Source organism: Coptis chinensis, chromosome 2 (genome assembly GCF_015680905.1).
Source record: "Coptis chinensis isolate HL-2020 chromosome 2, ASM1568090v1, whole genome shotgun sequence".
NCBI classification, from domain to species: Eukaryota; Viridiplantae; Streptophyta; class Magnoliopsida; order Ranunculales; family Ranunculaceae; genus Coptis; species Coptis chinensis.
The window spans coordinates 45,983,836-46,008,800 of record NC_141457.1 but is presented as its reverse complement, the minus strand read 5'-3'; the positions used below and the strand labels follow the sequence as shown (position 1 = coordinate 46,008,800).

Genomic DNA, 24,965 nt, shown 5'->3' with positions numbered 1-24,965 from the left:
TCGCATGCATAGTTTCGAGTAGGGATTTCGAACCATCCTAAGTCTAAGACAACTTACAACTTGTTTTTGCTCTTTTAGGAAACTAGTGAGTAAGTTTTATACTATGGTTGAATTGATACTAACTACTTGGTTTCTTTTAATGCAAAAAATAAAAACTTTAAGTTACGTAAACATGCAACTAAAACAAAGATAAAAATTGACTTCTAGATAGGTGTGGAGAGTTAGTTCTCCTCATGTGAAGATAACATCTATTGTATAATTTTAGGTCCTTGCATCTTAACCTTCCTAGAACTCATAGACAAGTCCTAATAAAGATTAACTTGATCCCTAACACTATGACTCATCTCTAAGATCATATTGCTAGCATGTAGAACCAAAGCAATGATTTATCTCTAAGATCATCACCTTGATTCCTAACTAGACTCTACACCAACTACCATTTTGGGATAGGATGTAGGTCTAGTTGTTCTTCCTAAACAACTTACTAAAATCACATCACAAAGGTTATCCCTCACATGAGCATCATTAACCCCCCACAAAGGGAAGGTTTTAGCTCATGATCCTAGGGATATAAATGAAAGAAGCAAATAGATATGTAAATGGGAAAGAAAAAGAAGAAGAATAATAAAGGAACTCACTTGCATTAAGAAGTTTATATTTTTTTCTAGAACAAGAACACAAAAGTTTCTACCATTAAAACTATTACAAGTTTTTTCATAAAAACTCAAAACTAAAACTAAAACTAAACTACTACTACTCCTACTCAGGAACTAAAAAAAATAATCATGATAAAAGAAAAGAAGTTAAGGAAGTAAATGGAGTGCATCCCCCCTTGTTTTGTTTTTTTTCCTTCCTTTTAGAATTCTCCCCCTCATCCCACGTGAAAACACACACACGCATTTAATTCACTTTTATCCACCACATTAAAACAAAGTGACACCTTGCTTTTTTTCACTATTAACACCTAATATTATTAATTACATGCAAGTTGTCAACATTGCACCAATAATTTGGCACTTTTGTCTTGACATGCTCCATGATTGATGACTCATCTCTTCTTGTGGGCCCAAAAAGTGGGCCATGTGCTATGTTTATTGGTGGGTCCGGACGTCGATTTCTACAATTTCTGGCCTAAGGTAGAGCTAGTCGTGTTGATCATCAGGGCAGCTTACTTTCCAAAATCGGAGTCTAGGTTAACGAGATATGAGCTCCGAAAGTTTACGCTTTTCTTTATATAGTCCCGTTCTGACTCGATTCTGTCATGTTTGAGTCCCCGGCTTTGATCCGTCTTTGTTTAGTTTCACATGGCTGATTTGGAAGAATTCATATATACATCATTCCCCGTGCTTTAACGCAGGTTTAATCAATATTTTCATATTTACTGCGAAGACTTGCAAAAGTATGAAAATATATTTATTTCATGATTATTAAACACATAATTAACCAAATTTATATGTCTCAATGGGATTTAATATTACAGTTTTGGGTGCTTATCATGTCGAAACACAAATTCGCTCATAATTTTTCTACTCAGGTTTCCCTAACTCCAGTGTGCAGTGGGCACATGTTCACATACTTGATGACAGTCAGAGGAGCCGAGGTCGATCAATCACATCTACTACTTATTATCACACCGTCCTACTCCTAATTGAGCTAGATGTCTTTATTAAGTATTATGGGGTTTAGGTGGTGGTGTAGAAGAAAATGGAAATGGAAAATAAAAAATGACAAGTATGAGAGAATAAGGTTTTCAAGATATTTATACTAGAGAAATCCTTGTTTTATTTTCCGGCTTCTACTTGAGTTTTCCTACTTTGCTCTTAAGGCTTTGGACTCATTTTTTTTTTTATTTTTTTATTTATTTATTTTATACTAATGCTTAAGAAATATGATTCTATCTTTCTTTCCTGAAGCAAGTAACTAACTTTTATTTGGGACAAGTCTTTCTCTTTATTTGTTTACATTTCATCCTATTTTTCATACTCATCATTTAGGTAGGTTATTTTATTTGGGGTTAATAGATGGGTAAGGAATTTTTGGTGAAAGTGAAAGGTTTGATAAAAGGTTCAGTGGAGTGACTAGCGGTTAAATTTATAACATGTATGAATTTTTGGCTATGTCGATCTAAAGACGGCCTAAATTCTCGCCTAGGGTTCGGATGGTGATCAAGTAAGTAGACACGTGATTTTCTCTATTCGGAAAAACTACTCCTCTGTGTCATTACTCACATATCATACATATCAAGGCTTTTTGGTTAGATTCTTACATGATTGATAGTTTAAGTAGACTAACCGTGGGTTCCAGAAACTTACTACTATGTACAATCAATGATACTCAGTGCATGAATACTCATGAAAAGATGTAAAAACTATTGAGTACATATTATCTTAAGTTTCTTAAAAACAAATCCTAATTCGAATGCTAATGTGAGATTTCTAGACGATTTTCATCATTGAAAAGGAAACAAGACTTTGTCACTAAGTACATTTATTAATTAACAAGAAAATAGAAACTATATACAGCCTACAAGTTGCCTAATTGTTGCTACAGGTTTAAAGCACCCTCAAACAGAATGATGCTTAGTCCTCGAAGTATTAATAGATAAAGAAAGAAAGTACCTGAGAACCGTGAGCAAAATTAGGGCTGGATTGCTAGAGCAGAAAGTGATTATAACATAATATATTATATAGGGATAATCAAAGAAAAACAAGAGCACACTAAATATAAATATATACAGTTAGATATATGTACACAAAGTCCTTCTCAAATTTACCATCCAGTAGGTCCTGATGTTCTGGTATCTTCATGAATGAAATGCATTTCCTTAGCATTGCGGCAAAAGATAATGGTTTGCCAAATGGTGCTCCATTTTTGTTCTCTGGATTCGTCCAAATGTGCCAACATTTTCTCATCGTTCGGGTAACAACGAACATGCCTCAGGTACCGCGAAGGACGTCGCCATTGCCTAAACCTTAATGAACGAATTATCCTGTTCGCCGGGCACATAGAATCTATCTTGACCCAGTCATGAAAAGTAGCTAAAAATTATGGGAAATGTGTCCTTATAATTCGGCAAGCGGTTATAGGTAAAAGTATATATTGATCCCGAACAGTGCGAGCTCGTTTCAGATTGGAGATAACATAGTTTAAGATATCAAACAATGTATGACCATGAGCAAGTGTATTAAATACTACACAGGTAACATCATTGGTAGTAGAAAAATGCCAATCTCCCATGATGTTCAGTAGGACAAACAACATTGCATTCCCCACGTTCATGGTCATGCTTGCTAAGGGAATGGTGATGTTTGGCCATCTGCCAAGTTCAGCTCCTTCTTCTTTAATTTCAAGACCATCACCATATGTTGCGCGAAAAGCAGGCCATGAAAAGGAACGGGTAGAATTGTGAAAGATGTATGGCAATGTTCCTGCCAGCTCATGATAGGGAAGATCCAAAGTTAGGGCAAGCGTTTGCTCAGAAAAGATATGGTGTGTTCCACCAACTTGGATTGTGAACCCGTCTAAGAAGAAGTCGTAAGCATGGTTGAATGCTGGTGTGTCTTCTATATTAGCATAAAAGTATGCAGCCAAACTTGGAGAATAAGTTTGGTCAGGTTGAAAAACTAGGGAAGACCACCCAATGTTGGTGATGTAGTCACAGAAGTAAAGATCATAAACACTGGAATCCATCGTAGCCTGGAAAGATTGCTCAGGAATGATTTTCAGAGTTGCCATGCTTGATTAAGATGATCTTTGATGGAGAAGAGTGAGGGGTAAGGCAAAGATGCCTGACAGACTATCATTCAGTGTGAGGAAACGTCCAAAATGAAGTAGCCACATTGCGTAAAGCAATGTGAGAGTCTTATCAGAAGGAAATCAAGTATGTCTCCCACGCCTGATGGATAAGGATATGTATGAAGAAAAGTGTCCAATAAAGTCTGACTGGATGGATGACAAAGTATAGAAGAAGATAGACCCCTCATGTAATTAAATTTAAAATAACAGGTTAAAATTTGATTATTGGATATTAATAACAACTTGAATTATGACAACCTTAGTAGGCCTTGCTTACAAAAGAAGACACATAGATAACAACAATTTATAATTATTTGAGCACACGACGAAAACGTAATTAATAATTTTTTTTCTTTTTTATTTTTATTTTTTTATTTTTTTTATTTTTTTTTTGAAAGAAAATCATGGATCACGATGATTATGATGATGGGGATGGGGATGCAGATCGTGCACAACACTGTTTAGATCATCAATTTGTTGGCCTTGCTGAAGTTGAATGTCCCCCTAGTTGGCAGAGAGCGTAGTTTGATTCTCCATTAAGAGAGCATGATTTTCCAAGGACTGAGAGTGATTTTCCAAGATTGCCTCCTGATCAACATCGTGCATTGTTTGACGTTCCTGGAAATCCAGAAAACTTTTGATGATGATTTCCTGGCGTGCGTGTAGTTCCCGTATGCCTTGATAAAGAAAATGAATGCCTTCCATAGGATTAAAAATGTTCTGCATGGCATTTTCATCAAAGAAATGTTCAGATATTGAGCTTTGGTCTTCTTGTTCATCTGTCAGAGTATCTGGAGTCCAAAAACTAGTGGCTCATTTTGTGTGAATTACAGTAAGGCCCGCTTTTTGAAGAGGTATTTCTGGATAAATAGCTGGATAACCCCAAAGCAACATAATTTTTGTGACTAGAGTAGGCAGAGGTGTTAACCGTTTTTTATGCCTAGTGATCGAGTTCCAGAGATATTGGATTATGCAAAAGTCATCCCTTTGATTCTGCATAATCCAAAGTAGGTGGAGTTGAGATTTTGTCACTTCAGATGATGATGATGTACCTGCCACATTGTGTCCTAACCAGTGGAGCACAACTCGTTGATTCTGTTTCAAGGAGCGTTGAAGAACAACGTGATGTCTGTTTCCGATTTCACCATGAGATACAGTGGCCTGTAGTATTTGTTTGACGGTATCAAATGGTGACTCTTGAATATGGAACTCTGGGTTATTCATTGGAATTTGAAGTATGTCAGAGATAATTTCCCTAGTTAATTCAAATCGTTGTCCATGGGCATGGAAATATAATTTACCATGTTCATGTCCGCTAAATTGGTAGAACATCAAAACCAATTCTCTGGAATAAGCATCTTCCGAATGATATAGAAGAGGCATCCATCCTTGACATACAATTTCGGTGTCAAAATATGGAGAAAACAGGCCGACATAAAAAAAAATCAAATAATTTTTCTCTGGCACTATCTTTTGTGGTTGATCCATTTGAAAGTATGAGTGAGAGAAGGATAGTGGAGAATGCGTGAAATAAAGAAGACTAAAAATAAGATATTTATAGCCAATATATGAGTCTATACGAATCAGGATGCCAAGTGCAGTTAGATCCAGAATTAATATGTGAAAACACAAGGGAACCATGTGTTGTTGTTACACATTATTATGGAACAACAACTATGGGTATCCATAGTAGGTCTTTTCATGTCAGATTCCCAAAACAAGTAATGAGGTGTTCCAATGTTAGAAAATACGAATGAAGGTTTCACATGGCAGTTAGACCAACATATATTTTCTATCATGAGTTATCAAATAGGGTATTGAAAATAACACCCCTAAGACTGTGACTGAGGTATGCAAAGAGATAGAACGTACGGAGGTGCAATAGCCACAGTTTAGTTAGACCTACATGTAATTTCTGAATTGATGTAGCAAACCTCAATAATGGAAGATGGATAGAATGATAGAGTTGCGTGCGCGACATGTTTTAGACTTACCGTGTAGCGTGCGCGACTTGCAATTAACAAAATGAGTCGAGATTGATTTATTTTTGTGAGTTATTGATTTTGTTTATTTGTTATGGTTTTTTATGATTTTTTTATGTTTATGATAAGGTAAAAATACAACTAATACACACAAATATTAAATAAGGAACTTCTCCATTTAATACGTAAACCGTACAAATGTTCGAAAATTATTTAACACACCACACTAATATACAAAACGACAAAGGGAAATAGGTATGTAGGTTACATAGATCTAGATATTATGGAGGATGTTATGCATGATTAACAATATCACAACGATAAATACTGTTATCAGGACGACTGTGAATGCCCCATTACGTTGCTCCTTTTCGAATTTCTTGATCGGATTCATTATGTTAAAGAAGATGAGAATTTGTGAAGAAGTTGTGGAGAGTGAGAGAATGGGTTGAGGGAAGATTGATGAGGAGTGTTGGATTTTATAGGTGAAAATTTGACCGTTTGTGGATATCTGACCGTTGGGGTATCTGACCGTTGAGCCTAAAGATTAGGTCCAATGCATAAAGGAACAAACTAATATATTTATATGATGAAAACAATAATCTCCTAACATAAATAATTTATCATTTAAGCCGTCTGGAAAACTATGATAAATTAATCGACATACCGTTTTACATTACTAGAAAAATAAAATGCAATACATAAGGGAAACAAATGACAAAGTCATTTTGAAAACAAAAGAAGGAATCTACTAATGTGAATCTTCAGGGTTAGCCGAAGATGAACCAGGGTTCCGACGACGATGGGCATTGCGAACTCCTGAGTGAGATAATTGGTTCTGTATGTTACCTAAAGACTGAACCACTTGTTCTTGAAACTGATGCTGGTTAGCCATCATCATGCGTTGGAAATGGCTTTGACGATTACGCATCTTTTGCTGAAATTCACCCATGGAAGTTTGCATCTGTTGCTGAAAATCAACCATGGAATTTAGTTCATAGTTCTCAAAGCTTCCATGGGATTACTGATTCTACGCATGGTATCCTCATTAAAACAATTTGGGGGTGAAGGAGGAGGAGGCACATTATCATGCTCAACATTATCTCTTGATATAGGTTCCCAGTGATCCATGACACAAGTCTCGAAAATCGCAAAATTTTCGAAGGACCTTGTTTAGATTAATGGAGTAGCAGACTGGAACCCTAAATTAATCATAATTTGTGTAACTAGAACATCAAAAGGGGCTGACCTGTCGGAAGCAGTAGTAAGGACATGTCCAAGGAATACTCCAAGTGGTAAGGACATGTCCAAGGAACAGCAAGAGGGGCTGACTTGTCGGAAGCAGTAGTCCCCGGCAGCGACGCCATTTGATATTAGTACTATTCAGTGTTTTTAGAACTTTACTTACTACGTGCTAAAACTCATATTTCCTTACTCACTTGTTTTAGTTGGTATACTTGAGTAAGGGTTTCGTTCTAACTCCTAAGACAAGAATCTATGTAATCAAAACTGAAATCTAACACTTGGAGAACTGAGTGAAAATGATTTTTACAATTATATGGATTTCTTTTTTTTTTCTTACAAACTACTTCCTACAATCATTAAGTTGAAATTATTTGATGTTTATGAGAATAATAAAAGAGATAGAAGATGGGAAAAGGGTCAATCACACTCATGCAAGAATTAGTACATATTCTTAGGACACCAAATCACTACTTCTCTAATTCGTTTTTGGTTCGAGGAAACCCAAAACGGACTCGATTCTTGACCCCTAGCACCATATGCTTATCTCTAAACATAACATGCTAGCATGTAGAGTAAAGAAATATCATTCCAACACCTAGTCTCATTTTCCACCGGCCGAACAAGCATAGAATTCTGAATTCTCCAGGTCCTCTCGCTTGCGCGACTATCCCAGGCGTGAAATTGGTCACGTACGCGAGTTAGATTAAAGTTCCAGGCTCTACTTTTGGTCAGACTCCGTCATTTTGTGACGGGATGTCAAAGAAAACCCTAACTTCTACGTAGTGATTCTAGATTCCTAAAACATACACTGATTCTCACATGGGCATCCTTAACCCTCTCCCTTGGAGGGTTTTAGCTCATGATCCCTAGATTATTTGAAAACTTCAAGTTATTTATGCTAATGAGAGAGAGGAAGAAGAAAAGAATACTAAAAAAAACTTATTTACCTAAGGAAATGATGAAGTTTTATTTAAAAACTAAACATGTTCCCTATTAAAACTATTACAAGCTTTTAACATAAAAAAAAAAAAAAAACTAAAGACAAGACAAGCAATTCAAAAAAAAAGAAAGAGTTAATGCTCAAAATCAGCCACCCTCATACATATGAGAGTTTTCTCCTCTTCCTCCCACGGGAAACACCCCCCTTCATTAACTTCCATCTTATCTCCAAATTAAAACCATTTTAGCACCTTGCATTTTTTTTCATTATTTGCACCTAATTTCATCTAACTCCATTAATTGCATGTAAGGTGTCCACTTTGTGCCAATTATTTGCACATTTGTCTTGACTTGCATGATGACTCATCAATTCTTGCGGGCTTGCATAGTGGGTCCACATGCTGTGTCTAGTGGCAAGCCGATTTTTTGGCATTTTTACAACTTCCCGTCTTTGCGTAGAGTTCGCCACACTGATCGTCTGAGCAACTCACTTGCCGAATTTGAAGTCCTGGTTCAAGAGATATGAGCTTCAGAAGCTTGTTGTTTCTGTGCACGTAATCCAGTTTCTGACTTGAGTCTGTCCTGTTTGAGTCTTTGGGCTTTAGTCCGAATTTGTTGGGCTTCACATGGCTTAATCGGAAAACTTTATGTACACTCCATATTCCGTGCTTAAATACTGGCTTTATCATCATTTTTACGTTGGTTGCTTCAACCTGCAAAAGCACGAAAATAAGATTATTTCATGATTATTAAGCACAAAATTAACCGAAATGTTACGTCTCTATGGGGTTTTATAATACAGTTTTGGGTACTTATCAGTATGTATTATATTTCAATTACATGTAGTAATATAGTATAGTTCACTTTTAAAATGCACGTATACATTAAGCATAATATTTGAATTATATACAGTAATATAGTATGGTTCAGCACTTACATATGAAAGCTTGTATTTGGCCTACACTTTCTTTTTTGCTCAACATTTTCTAGTGTCAATCCCCCCATATGTATATGTACTTAAAAGTGGCGCTACCTCGCACTCAATATTACATAGCACCATGCTCAAGGATTAGGATTTAATCCAATTCTTAGCGCTTTCATCTAGTACCTATGGGATACTATTTTCATTTTAGATAAACCACATGTGCATATTCTATTTACAACCAAATGAAGAGACTTAATTAAAAGCTTAAAACGGTTCTTTCTCTTTTATCGTGGCCACACATAGATGGAATTTTCTCATGAGATCAATGAGACTTGATAATTAAATAGCAAGTCTTCAAATAATGTCTAAGAAAAGAGTCTCGAGTCACCTAATCTCAACAATATATAATGTTTTCAAGTCCAAACTGAAAACCACTTTACATTTCCTCAAAAATTAAACCCGAGTAAGTAAACAAGAAAGCAAAGCAAACCATACAACCCCCTTTAATCTTCCTCACATAAACTTACTAACCAAGCATAAAATAGTAGCTCAAAGTCACAAAAAGAGAAAGCTATATATCTAACTACAACTCATATCCCATTTCAAAAGAAAAGAATGTAAATCACCAAAAAGCAAAAAAAACATGAAATGTAACAAGAAAAAAATGACATACCCTCTCTACTAACACAAGGAATCTTACCCACAACTCTATATGAATAATCCTCAAATGTATAGTTAAGTGTAAGGACTTTAGGATCTAAGACAAAGGGAGTTCTCTAAATAAATTAAAAAGGGAACTGATAATTTAAATCACTTGTATTTCCAACTCTAGATGTAAACCTAGCACATATTACCATTAAGCAAACCAACTTACTAAATAGGCTTCAACAAAGATTCAAACTTGATACTTATCAACAGAGAAAAACTATCAGTTCGCAAGCTTGTATCATCGATTTTGGTATCTAAGGAAAAAAAAGATCTTTAACATTCCATTATTATTCTTATAAAACCTATGACAATTTAATTAGGTCCGATAAAATTATCATGTGAACAATCACATCAAAATACTACAACAAAGACACAAGTTGTATATAAATTACTTTAAAATTCCCAATAAAAAAAACACAGAGTAGAACATACTAGTTTAATTGCCACCTCCTCTCAACTTTGTATGTTTACAATAATGCATAACCCTATAAATTGGGGTTCATAAATGATTATCAAAACAAAAAAAAAAATAGGGTTCTAAAATTGAGGTACTGAACAAAAACAAAAATTGATGAGAGAGAGAGAGAGAGATGCAGCTCTGAACATCAAATCATTCCCACCAAAGCCTCACTTAATTTCCCTTTACACGAGGGTTATGTTCAGCTCCTGGATGTGCATTTTATTACCCTTATATTGCTGCATTACAGCCCTTCTTACGCTTAATGAAAAGACAATTCATAGTTTTTATTGGCTTTTTCAGGTTATAGAGAATTTCAGACCACTTATCATAAAAGCTACGTTTTAGCACCTAAAGGAGCCTTAATCACGCTTATTATGAAAACCAGAAGCTGCTATGAAAAACTGCGAAAAAAGTCAAAGTCAGCGGTCAAAGCCCTCAACTCAGAAGACCAAAGATGGAGGCCTTTCTCTCAAAATATGACATTCTCACAAACCTACCTTGGTTAAGAAGAAAGCATAAAGGAAAAGGAAAATGAAAAGTGAAGTGTGAGGTGTCTCAAAAGTAATGGAGAAGGGCAAATCAGTAAAAAGCAAAAGTAGGGGTATATAATTTAAAAGTTAGGGAGAGAGAAGTCATCCATTGTATTTAGGGTCCAAACCATTTGGTTTGTTGGAGTAGAGAATGAATCTAGACTTAATCTAGTGTCATTAGGATTTATTTTTCTTGTTTTTCAATTCAAGTCTTTTACTTTATTGTTCTTCATTTCTTTCATTTCAATCTTGTTCTTGTTTTTACATTTTCAATCAATCAATCAATCTTATTTCTTTATGTTAGTTCTTCAATCAATCAACCTCTTTTATTTGTTTCTAAGTTATGTTTCTTTCAATCATTCAACAACTTTAAATTTGCTTTCAATGTTATTCATAACTTAGATAAAAACACAAGTCCTAAAGATAAGAACTCTACCTTCCTTTATTCAAACTCCCATCATTCAAGCCCAAACAATCTAGGATAAACCTCACATCTTACACTCTTTTGAAGACTCATCAATATACAATAACTTCAAATGGCGTCACCGTCATGGTTTTAAGGAGCAAGAATACTTGGTTGAGCATCTAAGAAGGGAAACATCCTTCTCATCCTTTTCACTTCTTGTTTTTTTTATTTTCGTTGATTTATTTTGTTATTTTTCTCTATTGACTTATTTTTTGCAAATACCAGGTTCAGAAATTAAAATATGGAGAGGAGCTGAAGTTGCTACCGCAATACGACACAACTTGGCCGGAGCCGGCGGGTGACCGCGCCAGATATTGTGCGTGACCGCTAGTCCACCTAAGCACACCGTGGTCCAGTTTTTTCCAGATCTAGATATTTTTCGATGTTGAGTTAAACTTCGAGCCTGGATTTTGTAATAAAGTAGGATAAACCAGTGGAACTTGTTTGTAATAGTTAGAGATAAAAAGAAAAACGAAAAAATTAGGAAAAATGGTTTTTGATTGATTTTTGTAGATGAACATGAGTTGAACTTGGTTGAAGTTGTATAATTACCAAGGGATTAGAATTTTCATTGCCTTGGGAAGTTCATGTGTGTGAGGCAAGTTGTGAATCATAACTCACACACTTTGAATCAACTTGGTAATCAACACTCTAAGTCCATTTGACTCTAGTTAATCTAGATTATCAATCTTAAGCTAGTTAATCTATTATATTAGTATAGTATTAGTTTAGTTTTAAGTTTTGGGCTCTTTGGTATAGTATTAGATTAGTTTAGTTTAGTATTATATTAGTATAGTATTATTTGGGGGTAGCGTATTTTCATCATGAAGAATAGAATACAGGTGCATCGTCGTTTTTGCTCATATTTCTATGGTAATCTCTTTCCTTATCTCTTCATACTTTGATGACAAAACATAGTTCTATTTGGGGGTGGTATAGTAACATTTTGCAAAAACTATGCATTGTCTATATAGTAGATATAATAGTATATTTCTTTCTTTCTAAAAAAATATTTTTTTCAAAAAAAACTAAAAATATTTTTCCATTTTGTATTAAAAAGTCTTGTTTCCTTTTTCTATGATGAATAAAAATTTTAGAAGTCTCATTATAACAATAGAGTAAGGATTTGTTCTTCATACTTAGACTAATATACGTACAATAGTTTCTGCATCTTTTCATAAATGACATGCATCAATATTTGCTTGTATATAGCAGTGAGTTTCCGAAGCCAAGGTTAGAACAATTAAGTTCTATATCCTGTGAGAATCTAGCCAAAAGCCTCATCTGAATGATTATTGAGTAATGACACAATGGATGTCCGGATAGAAAGATCACAAGTCCACTTGCTTGATCACCACGCCATATCCCAAGAGAGAATTTATGCCCTTTTTGGACCGATATAGCCAAATAAACGTTAAAAATCCAAAAAGATAGTTTTCCTCTAGTTACCCCTCTTGAGCCTTCACCCTTTTCTAAAAGTCCTTTTATTCTTCATCAAAAATTCTTAACCCATTACAACACACAATAAAAAGCTTACCCAGCTGACAAGTTGAGAACTGGATGGATATCAGAAAAAGAGAAGAGAAGACCTTGTACAAAAACAGAACAGTTATTTGCTTCGAAAAGAAAAGAAAAGAAAGACCCATAAAAAACCAAAACTCCAAAAAAAAATTCAAATGAGTCAAAAATCGAATCTCCCAAAAAGTTCAAAATCAAAAAGAGACGACATCAGAAACAAAAGCAAAGCTAGAACTCCCAAAAATTCAAAATCATATGGAGTCACAAAGCTAAAGAGATAAAAGAATGTATCACAATTCGGAAGCAAAAGAACAAAGTGAGGTTCTTCTTTGGTTACAAATATCTTGAAGACCCAATTTCTCTACTTATTAGATTTTGTTTTTCCCTTCCTTTTTCTTACTAAACCATCACCCTAGCCCCATAACTCCTAATAAAAGGCCTCTAGCTCAATTAGGAATATGATGGTGTGATAGTAAGTGTCAAGCGTGATCAATCGACCACGATTTCTTTGGAAGTCATTTGAGTATGCGAGGAATATAAGTGCCCGTTGTACTTGAGAGAACGAACCTTAAGTGAATATATCAAAGAGTTGTGATTGCAACACACCCCTGCGAGAACCCACCTTAAAGACGCTCTCCAAAAGCTTCGGAAACAACTCTGCTTTTGCATTTCACTGCTCATGTTTTGCACATTTATCTTTAGATGATTAAATTACTGTACATATGTTATTCTAAGTTCAAAGGAGCTTGTCCCTATTCCCCGCTAATGAGGTGTATGGACTTCTGAGAATAAATAAGGAAACAAGACCATTTGTACTAAATAGAAGAAGTTTGTGAGTGCCTTCACTGAAAAACTCTCACGAGGCTTAAAGCTCATTCACTAGGGAATTCCTAGTGGTTTAAGGCCTTGTTGCATATGGTCAATCCAATCACACTCTGCAAAATGAGATTAATATAACTTGTAATAAATTACTCATTTGTGATCTTAGTTTTTTCTCTCATCCTTGCTTGAGGACAAGCAAGATGCTATTTGGGGGTGGTGATCAGCTCCCAAATGTGCATTTTATTACCCTTATATTGTTGTATTACAGCCCTTCTTACTCTTAATGAAAAGATAATTCATAGCTTTTATTGCCTTTTTCAGGTTACAAAGAGTTTCAGACCACTTATCATAAAAACTACATTTTAGCACCTAAAGGAGCCTTAACTCATAAAAGCTGCTATGAAAAAGTGCTAAAAAAGTCAAAGTCAACAGTCAAAGTCAAAAGTCAAAAGTCAAAGCCCTCAACTCAGAAGACCAAAGATGGAGGCCCTTCTTTCAAAATATGGCATTCTCAAAAACCTACCTTGGTCAAGAAGAAAGCATAAAGCAAAATGAAAAGCAAAAGTGAAATGTGAGGTATCTCAAAAGTAATGGAGAATGACAAATCAGTAAAAGGCAAAAGTTGGGGTATATAATCTAAAAGTTAGGGAGAGAGAAGGCATCCATTGCATTTAGGGTCCAAACCATTTGGTTTGTAGGAGTAGAGAATTAACCTAGACTTAATCTAGTGTCATTAGGATTTATTTTTCTTGTTTTTCAATTCAAGTCTTTTACTTTATTGTTTTTCATTTCTTTCATTTCAATCTTGTTCTTGTTTTTACATTTTCAATCAATCAATCAATCTTATTTCTTTGTATTAGTTCTTCAATCAATCAACCTCTTTTATTTGTTTCCAAGTTATGTTTCTTTCAATCATTCAACAACTTTAAATTTTCTTTCAATGTTCTTCATAACTTAGATAAAAACACAAGCCCTAAAGATAAGAACTCTACCTTCCTTTCTTCAAAATCCCATCATTCAAGACCAAACAATCTAGGTTATTTAAACTCACTTCTTACACTTTTTTGAAGAATCATCAATATACAATAACTTCTGGTTACTTAAAGAAAGAAATATTGGGTGGGATAGTGAAATATTGGGCGCGTGAACAATACCTTCTCTCTGCAAAATCATCTACGACGGTTACCGAAACCAGGAAAGACAACCTATCTTGTCGCTTATTTGGGATAAAAACTAATGTCCTTTACTCTACCTTAGTCAACCTAACAAACAACTACGACGGGGTTCAAACTATTTAAGACGGCAATTCTTGTTCCTAATTTAAGACGGGGTATATAGTCCCAAGTGTGTGTCCTATTTCTTAAATTCTGGTGTAGCTAGTGACCGTGCCACAAAACAAGGACCTAACATGAGTTAATGGTGAAAATAATGGAGGCAAAAGTCTTCATTATAATAAATAATGGAAGGGTTATTTAGGGATTGGTCCTACTTATTTAGGGGTATTTAGGGATAGGTCCTAAAATTATCGATTATTAGGTTTTAGTCCTACTTTTATCGATTGACCTTGAGTCAACTCAGTTGACCGTGGTCAACCCATTTTATAATTATATAATTTTTGTTTTTTATAAAAATGGCCAAACTACCCTTTCTTTCTTCTCAAACTTTTCTTTTTCTTCTCAATTGACCCATTAATTAATCAATGATTCTTGAACCTACCAGCAAACAAAACAGCCAAAAGATTTTGTCAACAACCAAATCGTGTCCACATAACCATCTTTAATAACGAATTGAATGAGAATTTTGCTTCACTTTGAGTATCGGTATTGAAAATGTATCCATAAAACCAAAGTCATCTCAGTATCGGTTATCTGTATCAATGCAATTTCACTTGCAACACAATCTTTATATCAACATTCACTCTTAAATGGTCCAGGTATTATTGTAAGGATTCAACTATTTCTTGTTTTGTCTTCAGTTGAATTTTGACATCCAACATCCTATCCACGTCTGAAAACGATGGCTACTACCGAAAAATGAGGTCTTGATGAAGTATCTGGGAGTTCGGTATCGCAATTTGGTTTTTGGTGAATCGGTATTGAAATTGGATTATGGTTTTGAGAGTTTGAGGTGAAGATTAGGAGGAATGAAAAATGGGTTGTTGTTGTTTCTAATCGTTATTGATTGATATCGATATCGGTTCTAAGTTATTGACCCCAACAACTTCAAATCCGACACCTCCGTCTGTAATTGAAAAGCTTGGTATCGGTATCGAAATTGAAATTGGATTATTTTCTTCGTCCATTTGGATTATTTGCTTCGTCCATTTTGTATCAAATCTCAACTGAAGCTCTGTACCGACAATAAATCATAACCCTCCATATATGTTCTTCATATTGGTTGCAAAAATTGTGATGAAAAAATAATCATCTCCATATCGGTTATCCATATTTGATTCTCCTAAGTTAAATAGTTTTGGGTGTTGAAGTTGGGTTGCTGTTTTTGTTCTCTTTTGGATTGGATTGCTAAAATTTGATTCTGACTCATCGTATACCGCAAGTAGTCTTCTATGTCTTTGTTGTTGTCGCACTTCGATTTGGATTGGATTGGATTGATGTTTTCATTTTCATTTCACTCTTTGAATTTGATGTTTGAAGGTTTATCATTGATTAATTAATGGGTCAATTGAGAAGAAGAAAGAAAGTGTAGTTTGGCCATTTTCATAAAAAAACAAAAATTATATTATTATAAAATGGGTTGACTACGGTCAACTGAGTTGACTCAAGGTCAATCGATAAAAGTAGGACTAAAGCCTAATAATCAATAATTTTAGGACTTATCCCTAAATACCCCTAAATAACCCATAATGGAAACTTTTGTGCACATACAAGTGATTTTTTTTTGGTTTGGAAAATATATAGGAATTCATTCATTCACGTAGAGCATTCCATTCCTAATTCATGCTTTAGTTTTTATTTTTATAGAAAAGCTTGTAAGTCTTTAATGGAGTCCTCTCCAATCTTGTAAACTTTGTTCTTCTTAATCTTAATCTTTTTAATTTCATCTTCTTCTTATTCTTCTTTAGTTCATCAATCCTATGATCATGAGCTTAAACCCTCCCTTGTAGAAGGTTAATAAAGCTTATGTGAGGAACAAATTTTGTTAATGGTGTTCTAGTCAATTGTTTAGGACAAATAGGCTAGAGTTTATATCCTACCACAAAATGGCAGTTGGTATAGATTCTAGTAAGAAGTTGAAGTGATTTCTCAAAGATGAGTTATCACTTAAACTTCTCATGCTAGCAGTATGTTCTTAGAGATGAGATTATATTGTTAGGGATCAAAACTCGATTCTTTCTTAAGGTTCGTCTATGAATCCTAATAAAGATTAGAGATACAATGAACTGGATTCCATCAGTAGAGGTTTTCCTTTCTATGAGTGGATTTAACTCTCCACACCTCTCTATCTCTCAGTTTCTTGTTTTTGTTATAAATTCTTGTATGTTTACGTAACTTGTAATTCAAGTAGTCTAAAATCAAGCTAAGTAATTTTAGTATAAAATCAACCATTAAAATCCTTCTCTCTCACTAAGATTCTCTAGTTTGTAATCCAGTGACTTGAACATGTGCCCAAGGTCTAAGTATGGGAACGAACCCTTACTCGAATTTTAATTCCAATGTGTTTTGAGAGTAAGGTGTTGACATAAGTGTACGTTTGTGTCATGTTGTGTTGTAAATCATATCATTGCATAATATCTCAAATTTGCACCTATCATGTATATATACCTGAAAGTCAATGGGAGCATATTTTTCGGTCTTGTATGTTATAACGTTTGGGTACCTAGTAGTGATCTTGGTTTATTGCACAAAAATAGACATTTTTCTCCTAAAAAACTTTGAAATGAAAGATATTGTCGAGGCAACATATGCGATTGAAATCGATTTTCAAGATCAATAACAATGACTTTTAACGTTGTCTCATTAAACACATCTTAATAAAGTTCTAGGGATATTATCTACATTAAGTTTTTCAGGTACATATATATTTTTAAAGGAATATTTGTCTATTAGCTCACATTTATAATGATGAATCATTTAATCGTGATTGAATGTTCAAACTTAGATTATGTTGATTCCCTTTTATAGTAAATTTCAATTTTGTTACTATATTTACAAACGGGGTAGTTTGTGGAATAATGTGAAACAAATTATATTGCTACTTCCAATAATATAATAAAGTTGAGTTTGTGGTTTGCTTTGAGACCACAATTTATGATTTATAGTGTGCATATTATATATATTAGAACTATGAGTTGTTAACATTATCTCAAGTTTCTAAGAACTTAAGTTGCACATAGTTCTCCAAGAATAATGACAAATCATTATTAAGGTGCTAAACTAGTGAACTTGGAGAGAACTTATGGAATGCAAAAACAATAAGTGTATATGGATGATAATAGCCCCAACTTATGAACTAGTGTCATTAACCATTTGGTTGCTATAAAAAATGATTATGGATTACGGCGACAATACAAGCTAGTCTTTGATACAACCAATGATGTAATGATGGTTATATAGACACAATGATGATTTATGTTTATTCTATTAATAGACACCTTAAGAGCTCAATTTTGTGTTTTTGCCAATTCTGTTTCATAGTGGGAGTTTGTACATATTATGAATGAAACGAGTTATCATTGTTGAACATTTTAAGTCATTATACATTGACCAAAACTTCTTACTTATGCATTATGTTAAACAAGTTATTGTTGACATAGTACATGAAACGAACAGTGTTGCACACATGCATAAATGACACACAACCATTGTGACTCGCATTAGTAGATTGTTTAATAATGACATTATGATAGCCAAATTAATGAGAAAATTGGATTGGATACATTTTCTAAAAATCGCGTAAGCGTGTCAGTTATTTTTAAGTTAAACTCATGATGAGTCGTTTTACAAAACTATTATAAAGTAGGCTTGGGCTACCACGAGAATATCCTTATAGTGATGAGGGTTCCGAGACCGTTGGATGTGTGATACAACGGTCCGAAAATCAAAAACAAAAAGGACGAGAGAGAATGTGAGTTTGTTTTTTATTTTCGTGATCCAACGGTCTCGGATCTCATCCCTATGAGGATATCATTGGGGTAGACGAACTCTATAAAGTATATATTTTCAATAACACTTGTCATGTGGGCCAAGTGGGAGACTGTTGGATTTTATTGAATCTATTAAGATGTCCCACATGATGGACATATGTCATCTACAATTGATGGTTTACAAAACATGGGCTTATATGATGAAGTATCCAAATCTATATGAATATTTTGGCAATTAAAAGTTGTTTCCAATTATAGTCTAATTTTTATGGGAAATTAGAATCATTGTCCAATTAAGAAAACTATCATCTCTCCCTTTTTTTCTATATATACACATACTTTATAGTTGTGTATTATGTCAAGTAAAACACATTAGGGTTAGAGAAAAGACTTCAGGTGAAGTTCTCCTTTGCCGTTCTACACGTTTTTCAGTCATTAAAGCTATGGATTAAGGTATGTCTGTTTACATTTAATTATTGATTAATGGTTATTATGATGTTGGTGAGTTCATGCGATCTTTGGTTTAAGTTTAAGAATTTGTTTACATTAATCACTCATCCAAAGTTTCTTCCAATTATTTCTTACTACTGCTTCCGCTGACATGACACGGCAGAACACTCTGCAAAGTAGTTTGTAGTTTCCTATGCCATATGCGATGACACCAACAACCACTGCATTGTGGTCTCTGAATATCAAGCTGACTCCACCCATTCCAGGATTTCCCAAGGCAGAACCTTCAGTGTTGGCTTTAATCACTCCCCAGTTAGGAGGTGCCCATGCCACTTCTCTCATATTACTTACTTTTGCCCCTCATTTCAAGTTGAAGAAAGTTAAGAGATTCAAGTCTTTCATGGTATTGAACATTGTACGCGCATGTGCCTGAAGATAGAAGTCCAGAAGCTCAAATTCCCTCGAGGATATCATTTTTCAGTTGAATGAGGTTAAGCCTTTTGTCTTCAAAGAAGATTTTATTTGTTCCTGGTCTTTCACAATTTGTTGAACCATATGTACTGCAGTAGAGTTCCAAAGTTCTTTTCGTACGGGGACTTTTATGCTTCGGAGCTCGTCTAACATGGTGGAAGTTCACTCTACTCAAAAAAGCCTTTAATTTATCACTTTCTTAACTCCTTGCACGGATTTTTTTTTTCTTTTGCCTAACATTTGCTACTTGGAAGATACGCTGTTAGGATATCTATCTTTTTCAGCATTTATCTCCCCGTCAAAATTTTAGATAGATCGATGTGAAACACACCAGGCCAAATCAGCTACAAAGTTGAGGCGATTACATACATCCCCAAAAGAAATTTTATATACTTCTATTCATCCTAAAAAGTTACTAGCATTCTTTTTCTTACAAATCGTATCGTATAGCCCTACAATTTAGTAGATTAACAATAGTACAGACATCAAATAAACGGTAACGAAAATTGAAGCAACAATGCAGTTACAGATAAAGAAAATATAACCATGATATGCTCGGAAAGAAAAGATATGCAATAATTTCATCATAAAACTTGAGGGCTCAATTATCTCTCTTGAAATTAGCTTTAGTGCAGGTTATACCGAAACTTGGAACATATCGTTGAACACCCTAAATACAATTATGTGGAATTTATTTGTCTCAAATTCATATCAGGATTTAGCTTATTTCATCTGTGTTTGAAGATTCTTGCCAGACAAATAAGAGTGAATGAGAGAAAGCGATTCACTGGGCTTATTGAGAGGAACCAGGTGACCTGCCCCTCTGACAGTCACAAACGTTAACCCTTCATACTCAACTATCCTCCCTCCCACCTGCATTTGCGATATATAACAACCAAATTATTGCACCAAAAACCTATTTAACATTGGTACTTTAGTAGAAGATTCCTTCAAGATTAGGGATTGCAATACTTCGTAATTACTCTTACTTGAAATGAATGACCATTTTCGGCCAAGTGCCTAGGACAAAGGTGCAACAACGGCAACTATTCCTATATGGTGTGGGGGTTGTGTAATATTTACTCTATATGCCTCACAGAGAGCAGGAGTTGTTATGGACTTACGAGGCAGAGTATTTAGGAGCAAAATTTACAAACAAAAAATTGAAAGCAGAATCTGTGTTCTTTCAACAGCTAAAACTTGAAATAGTATGAAATATTTGTTCTTAATAGCATTAACTGATTTTCTAATAAAATCCTACATCTGTATTTAGATAAGAAAATCCTAAATCATGAAGTCTAGGATGAGCCAAAATTTACCAGACAAGCATTTGTATTTGAAACTTGAAATGATGCAGTTCATGTTCATGTTCATGCACAAACCCAGACAAGCCCAACACTAAGGGACATCTATGCAAACTAAATACAGGGGCCCACAAAAAAAATACGGACCTGATTATTGTGATACCAAGAGCGCCAAGAGGCTTTGAGGGGAAGACCTAAAGCTTCAATCCAATATCTAGAGCCTATAACGGGGACCCTGCCATCAGCGTCTCCACTGTTGCAAACGTCCACCAACAATTAAAGATAATATGAGAAAACTTTTTTTTATCACATGATTTTAGGTGATCAAAGTCCTGCTAGTTAAAATAAAGTAAAACCCATTATATTGAACTATTTTTTTTTGGCAAGGCTGGGAAAAGTTAGAGGAATAAACCTGTAGACCCAGATCCTCAAACCAGCTTTGGCAAGTTTGGTGTAGATAGGTGAAATTGAAAAAACTCTATAATTGTATGTATGCAATATGGCATCACTGCAACAGCACGTACAAATATCAGCCAAAAAAAAAAAAAGTGACAAAAAACAAAGAGATTAGTTAAAAGGAGTATGCACAACTTACTTGCAGACATTCCATTTTACATTAGTTTTATTGGCATGTAGAGATGAACGAACATCAACCCTATTGAAATAGTCTTTAGTATATGCCTCAAAACAGGGATCATAACCTCCAGGAATTCTCATTCTTTTAAATCTGTTAGTTTTCTCCTGTCATGTAGAAAGTTCTAAAATGTTTAGGGAACAAATAGCTAATAAATGAGGTGCAGTAAGAAAGTGAAAATCAGCGCGTGTATATATATATATTAATATAATTGGCCTCTCCATATAAGTTCGAACTTATGTAGAAATTGACAATTTAACATGGCAACAAAACCTCTAGTTTCTGAGAGATACCTATGTATTTTTAACGTGTCCCGTTGATGGGGAGTATTGATATAAATTCAAGTTTATGGATAAATTGGCAATTTAACATGGCTCGAGGACAAATTAAGTGACGAGAAATATTATGAGTAAAGTTTAGCTATTATCTTTTGTGATCGATCACCTTAGAAAGAGAGGCATCCTTTTTTTCAAAAAAAGCCATATGAGCTGATGAAGATGCATTTTTAGGACAGGATGGAGCGAAGATGTTGTAGATATCAATTTCGTGGTATTCTTTGTATAACAGAGTCATAAACTTGATACATTGCTCAGTCCAGTTTGGGTTCTTGAAGTTGCATGCTTGTTTTGCTTGTTCATAGAGTTGGTCTGATATAACTGCATGACTCCATGCATATTCTAGAAGTCCCGTTGAATCATAGTAATCTTCTGTTTCAGGGTTGCCCACCTGCAATTCATATGTTATAGATCTATACACATGCTATTCCATATAATTACATTTAGTAGCCAGTTTAATTTGAAACTTGAAATTTGTAGCATAAATCTCCTCAAATTTGTGATCATATTATTTATGTTGTATGTCAAACTCCAGCATATGAAAAAAATATATGTAGGATATATACTATACTTACAATGAATCCTTTGAGGTTAATATATGGGTATTTGTTCCGATCTTTGTTCCGGTCATAAACAAGCTCGGCCAGTTGAGGCACATAGTGACCTGTGACAAGAAGCAAGGAACATGAATCCGGCCGGCATTAACCATGGCACAAGAAATTTTATGTCAAATAATGAATTTAATACTATATAGCTTAAATTACCTGCATAACTCTCTCCAGATATATAGAAATCATGGGCTTTATATTGCGGAAACCTTTTAAGCCAATTGACTAGGAAATTGTATGCATCCTCAGCTTCCACAAATACCAAAAGAGTGAGTTTCATTATACTTAAAACATGTACTTTGAAAATGTTTATCTATAGAGAAAATATTGTTTGAATTGGCTCATTACCCACAAACGCATCATCTAGTTTGGTCAGATCAGAGGAGGTGTTGGTGTAAGAGAAACCAACTCCTACTGGTGACTCCACAAATAGCAAGTTTGCCTCTGCAAGGTCAGCCAAATTAATAATCCTAAGAATTGAAGGACTATCCTTCTAATTAATAAAAAGAAAGATTAATTTAGCCCTGGATTCAAAATCCTAAGATATAGATAAGATATTTTAATCAGCTTGCTCACTAGCAAACACATGCATGGGTAAGTACTTATTAGCAAGAAATTCAAGAATACAGGAGACAAGCTAAACAAATTAAAGGACAAGAAAACCTTTGTTCCAAGCAAAATCGTTGAATTCAAGACCATATGCTTTTCTCTTCACCCTAAGAGGGCCCAACTCAACAGCTGCACCATATCCTATGGATGAGCAACCAGGGCCTAAGGAAGCAAAAAAAAAAGATGAGCATATATGTTAATCCAATTCAGCTCACAAGACAAGAACTACATCAGCTTTAAGATGAATGTGTGCTTCTGTGACAATGCTACACTACACGCCTATACGGAATAGGTATAGAACGTGTATATATTTGTCCCAAGTATGGACGTACAGACCTCCATTAAGCCAAAGAAGGAGAGGTTTATTAGAGGGTTCAGATTGGGCTTCAAAGAACCAGTAGAAAAGAGCCCTGCCATGATCTTGATTAACAGTGACGTATCCTGAGAACTGGGAGATAGCTGGGCTTGTTGGTTGACCAGGGAGATGAGTTACTCTATCAGATTCTTGGGCTTGTTGGTATGCATTTAAAGGTTGAATCAATGTAATAAAGCAAGAAAATATTGAAAAGAGAAGAAAAATTGGCCTTGAATATAGAGTTGCTGAGGACATTCTGCTCATTCTCTAATAAATGCCCAACATGGGAATTTTGGGAGTATATATGAGGAAGTCAGGTAACTCACGAGACAGCACGGATGCCCATTCAAATAATTTCTAACGATTTGTTTGGTAATGAGAAAGCCACCTTCAGTTTGTCCTGAGATGTTGGTCCTGCACACATGCACCTCTCTATGGAAGCAAGGCAGTCCTACCTTAATTGCATCCACATATCCACTATTCCACTATAGAGGAGCTTGACTTAACTATTGGCCCTAATCAATCAACACTGATTGATACATGTATAGTGGCACAAGACTGCCAACATATGGTACTAGCATTATCAATTCATCATACACATTTTTGCTATTAGACTTTTGGAGTTCCGAGACAAGGGATTGTTAATTGTCATAAATCATTAATCTACCATGAAAATCAGTTATATATGTTATGCATTGATTTGGATTTAGCTCTCTACATTTAGTTACATGCAACATGAGTAGAGAAGTATTGACATCAGGAAGAGGTACAGACATGGGAAGACGGATTTTTTCCCACTTTTCCCAAATCTGCCATATCATAAGGTCCAGGTACAGCGCAGCTCCAAATAATTATCTTTAAACATAGATATACGAGGGAAATCAGATGCTTGTAGCCATCAATTATAGTAAATTATATTTCATTGCTTTCTCAAACTACTAATATTTTGCTTATATGTATTTAAGATTGTCGTTTGTGATATAGAAAAATAGTGGAAGACCAAGAGAAGCAAAGGACTCTGTTTGTCTGCATTAATGAGAGAGGAAAAGTTTAGAGCCTGCATATATTTAAAAGAGTAATATACGGTTTCTTATCGGCATTTGCGAGTGGCTTTTGTGATAAAGAGAAATAACGAAAGAACTAGAGTAGGTTAGAAAAGATTGATTATCAACTGGCATAAGATAAACAAAGAAGCTGTGCAGTTTAAGGAGCAAGTCGCCTCCAAGAGCTTATAGCAATTAATCCTAGTAATTAGAATTAATGGAGGATTAATCGCCTTAATTAACCTATAATACATATGTCACGTAGTGATAGGTTTTTGACCCCGCCATATAGCCGGGCTCTTTTAGTTATCACGAAAAAATGAATCCTATATGAAGGTATAACTATCAAGTCAAGTATATAAACGCAGTGATCCATCCTATAAAAAACACAATTTTTTTGGACAATTGCATGCATTTGTATGACTCCCATCCATTGGTACTTGGTCACTATAAATCAATCCAGTGTTTAGATCTATTCGTTTCGATTGTTAGGGATCAAAAGTACGAATTCTTACTAATGCAATCTAGTGTTCATATCTGTTTGTTTCGATTGTTAGGGATCAAAAAGAAGGAATTCCTGCTTATGTCAAATGGAAACAAATTTCACTATGCAACCACTCATATTTGAATTATTTCAAGTAAAATGTTTCTTCATATTGAAA

General features: G+C 34.7%; 1 protein-coding gene across 1 annotated transcript; it reads right to left on the bottom strand.

Annotated features, from left to right (window-relative positions):
• Window positions 1-19,967: 19,967 nt before the first annotated feature.
• On the bottom strand, window positions 19,968-23,590 carry SCPL33 (serine carboxypeptidase-like 33). Its single transcript, XM_086588925.1, has 10 exons — window positions 23,242-23,590; window positions 22,960-23,067; window positions 22,645-22,740; window positions 22,453-22,545; window positions 22,264-22,352; window positions 21,798-22,079; window positions 21,315-21,460; window positions 21,132-21,227; window positions 20,867-20,972; window positions 19,968-20,288 (listed from the first exon to the last, which is right to left on the bottom strand). Exons 1-10 carry the CDS (start codon window positions 23,522-23,524, stop codon window positions 20,139-20,141), a joined length of 1,449 nt encoding a protein of 482 aa, XP_086445051.1. The 5' UTR covers window positions 23,525-23,590; the 3' UTR covers window positions 19,968-20,138.
• Between the last annotated feature and the right edge of the window lie 1,375 nt (window positions 23,591-24,965).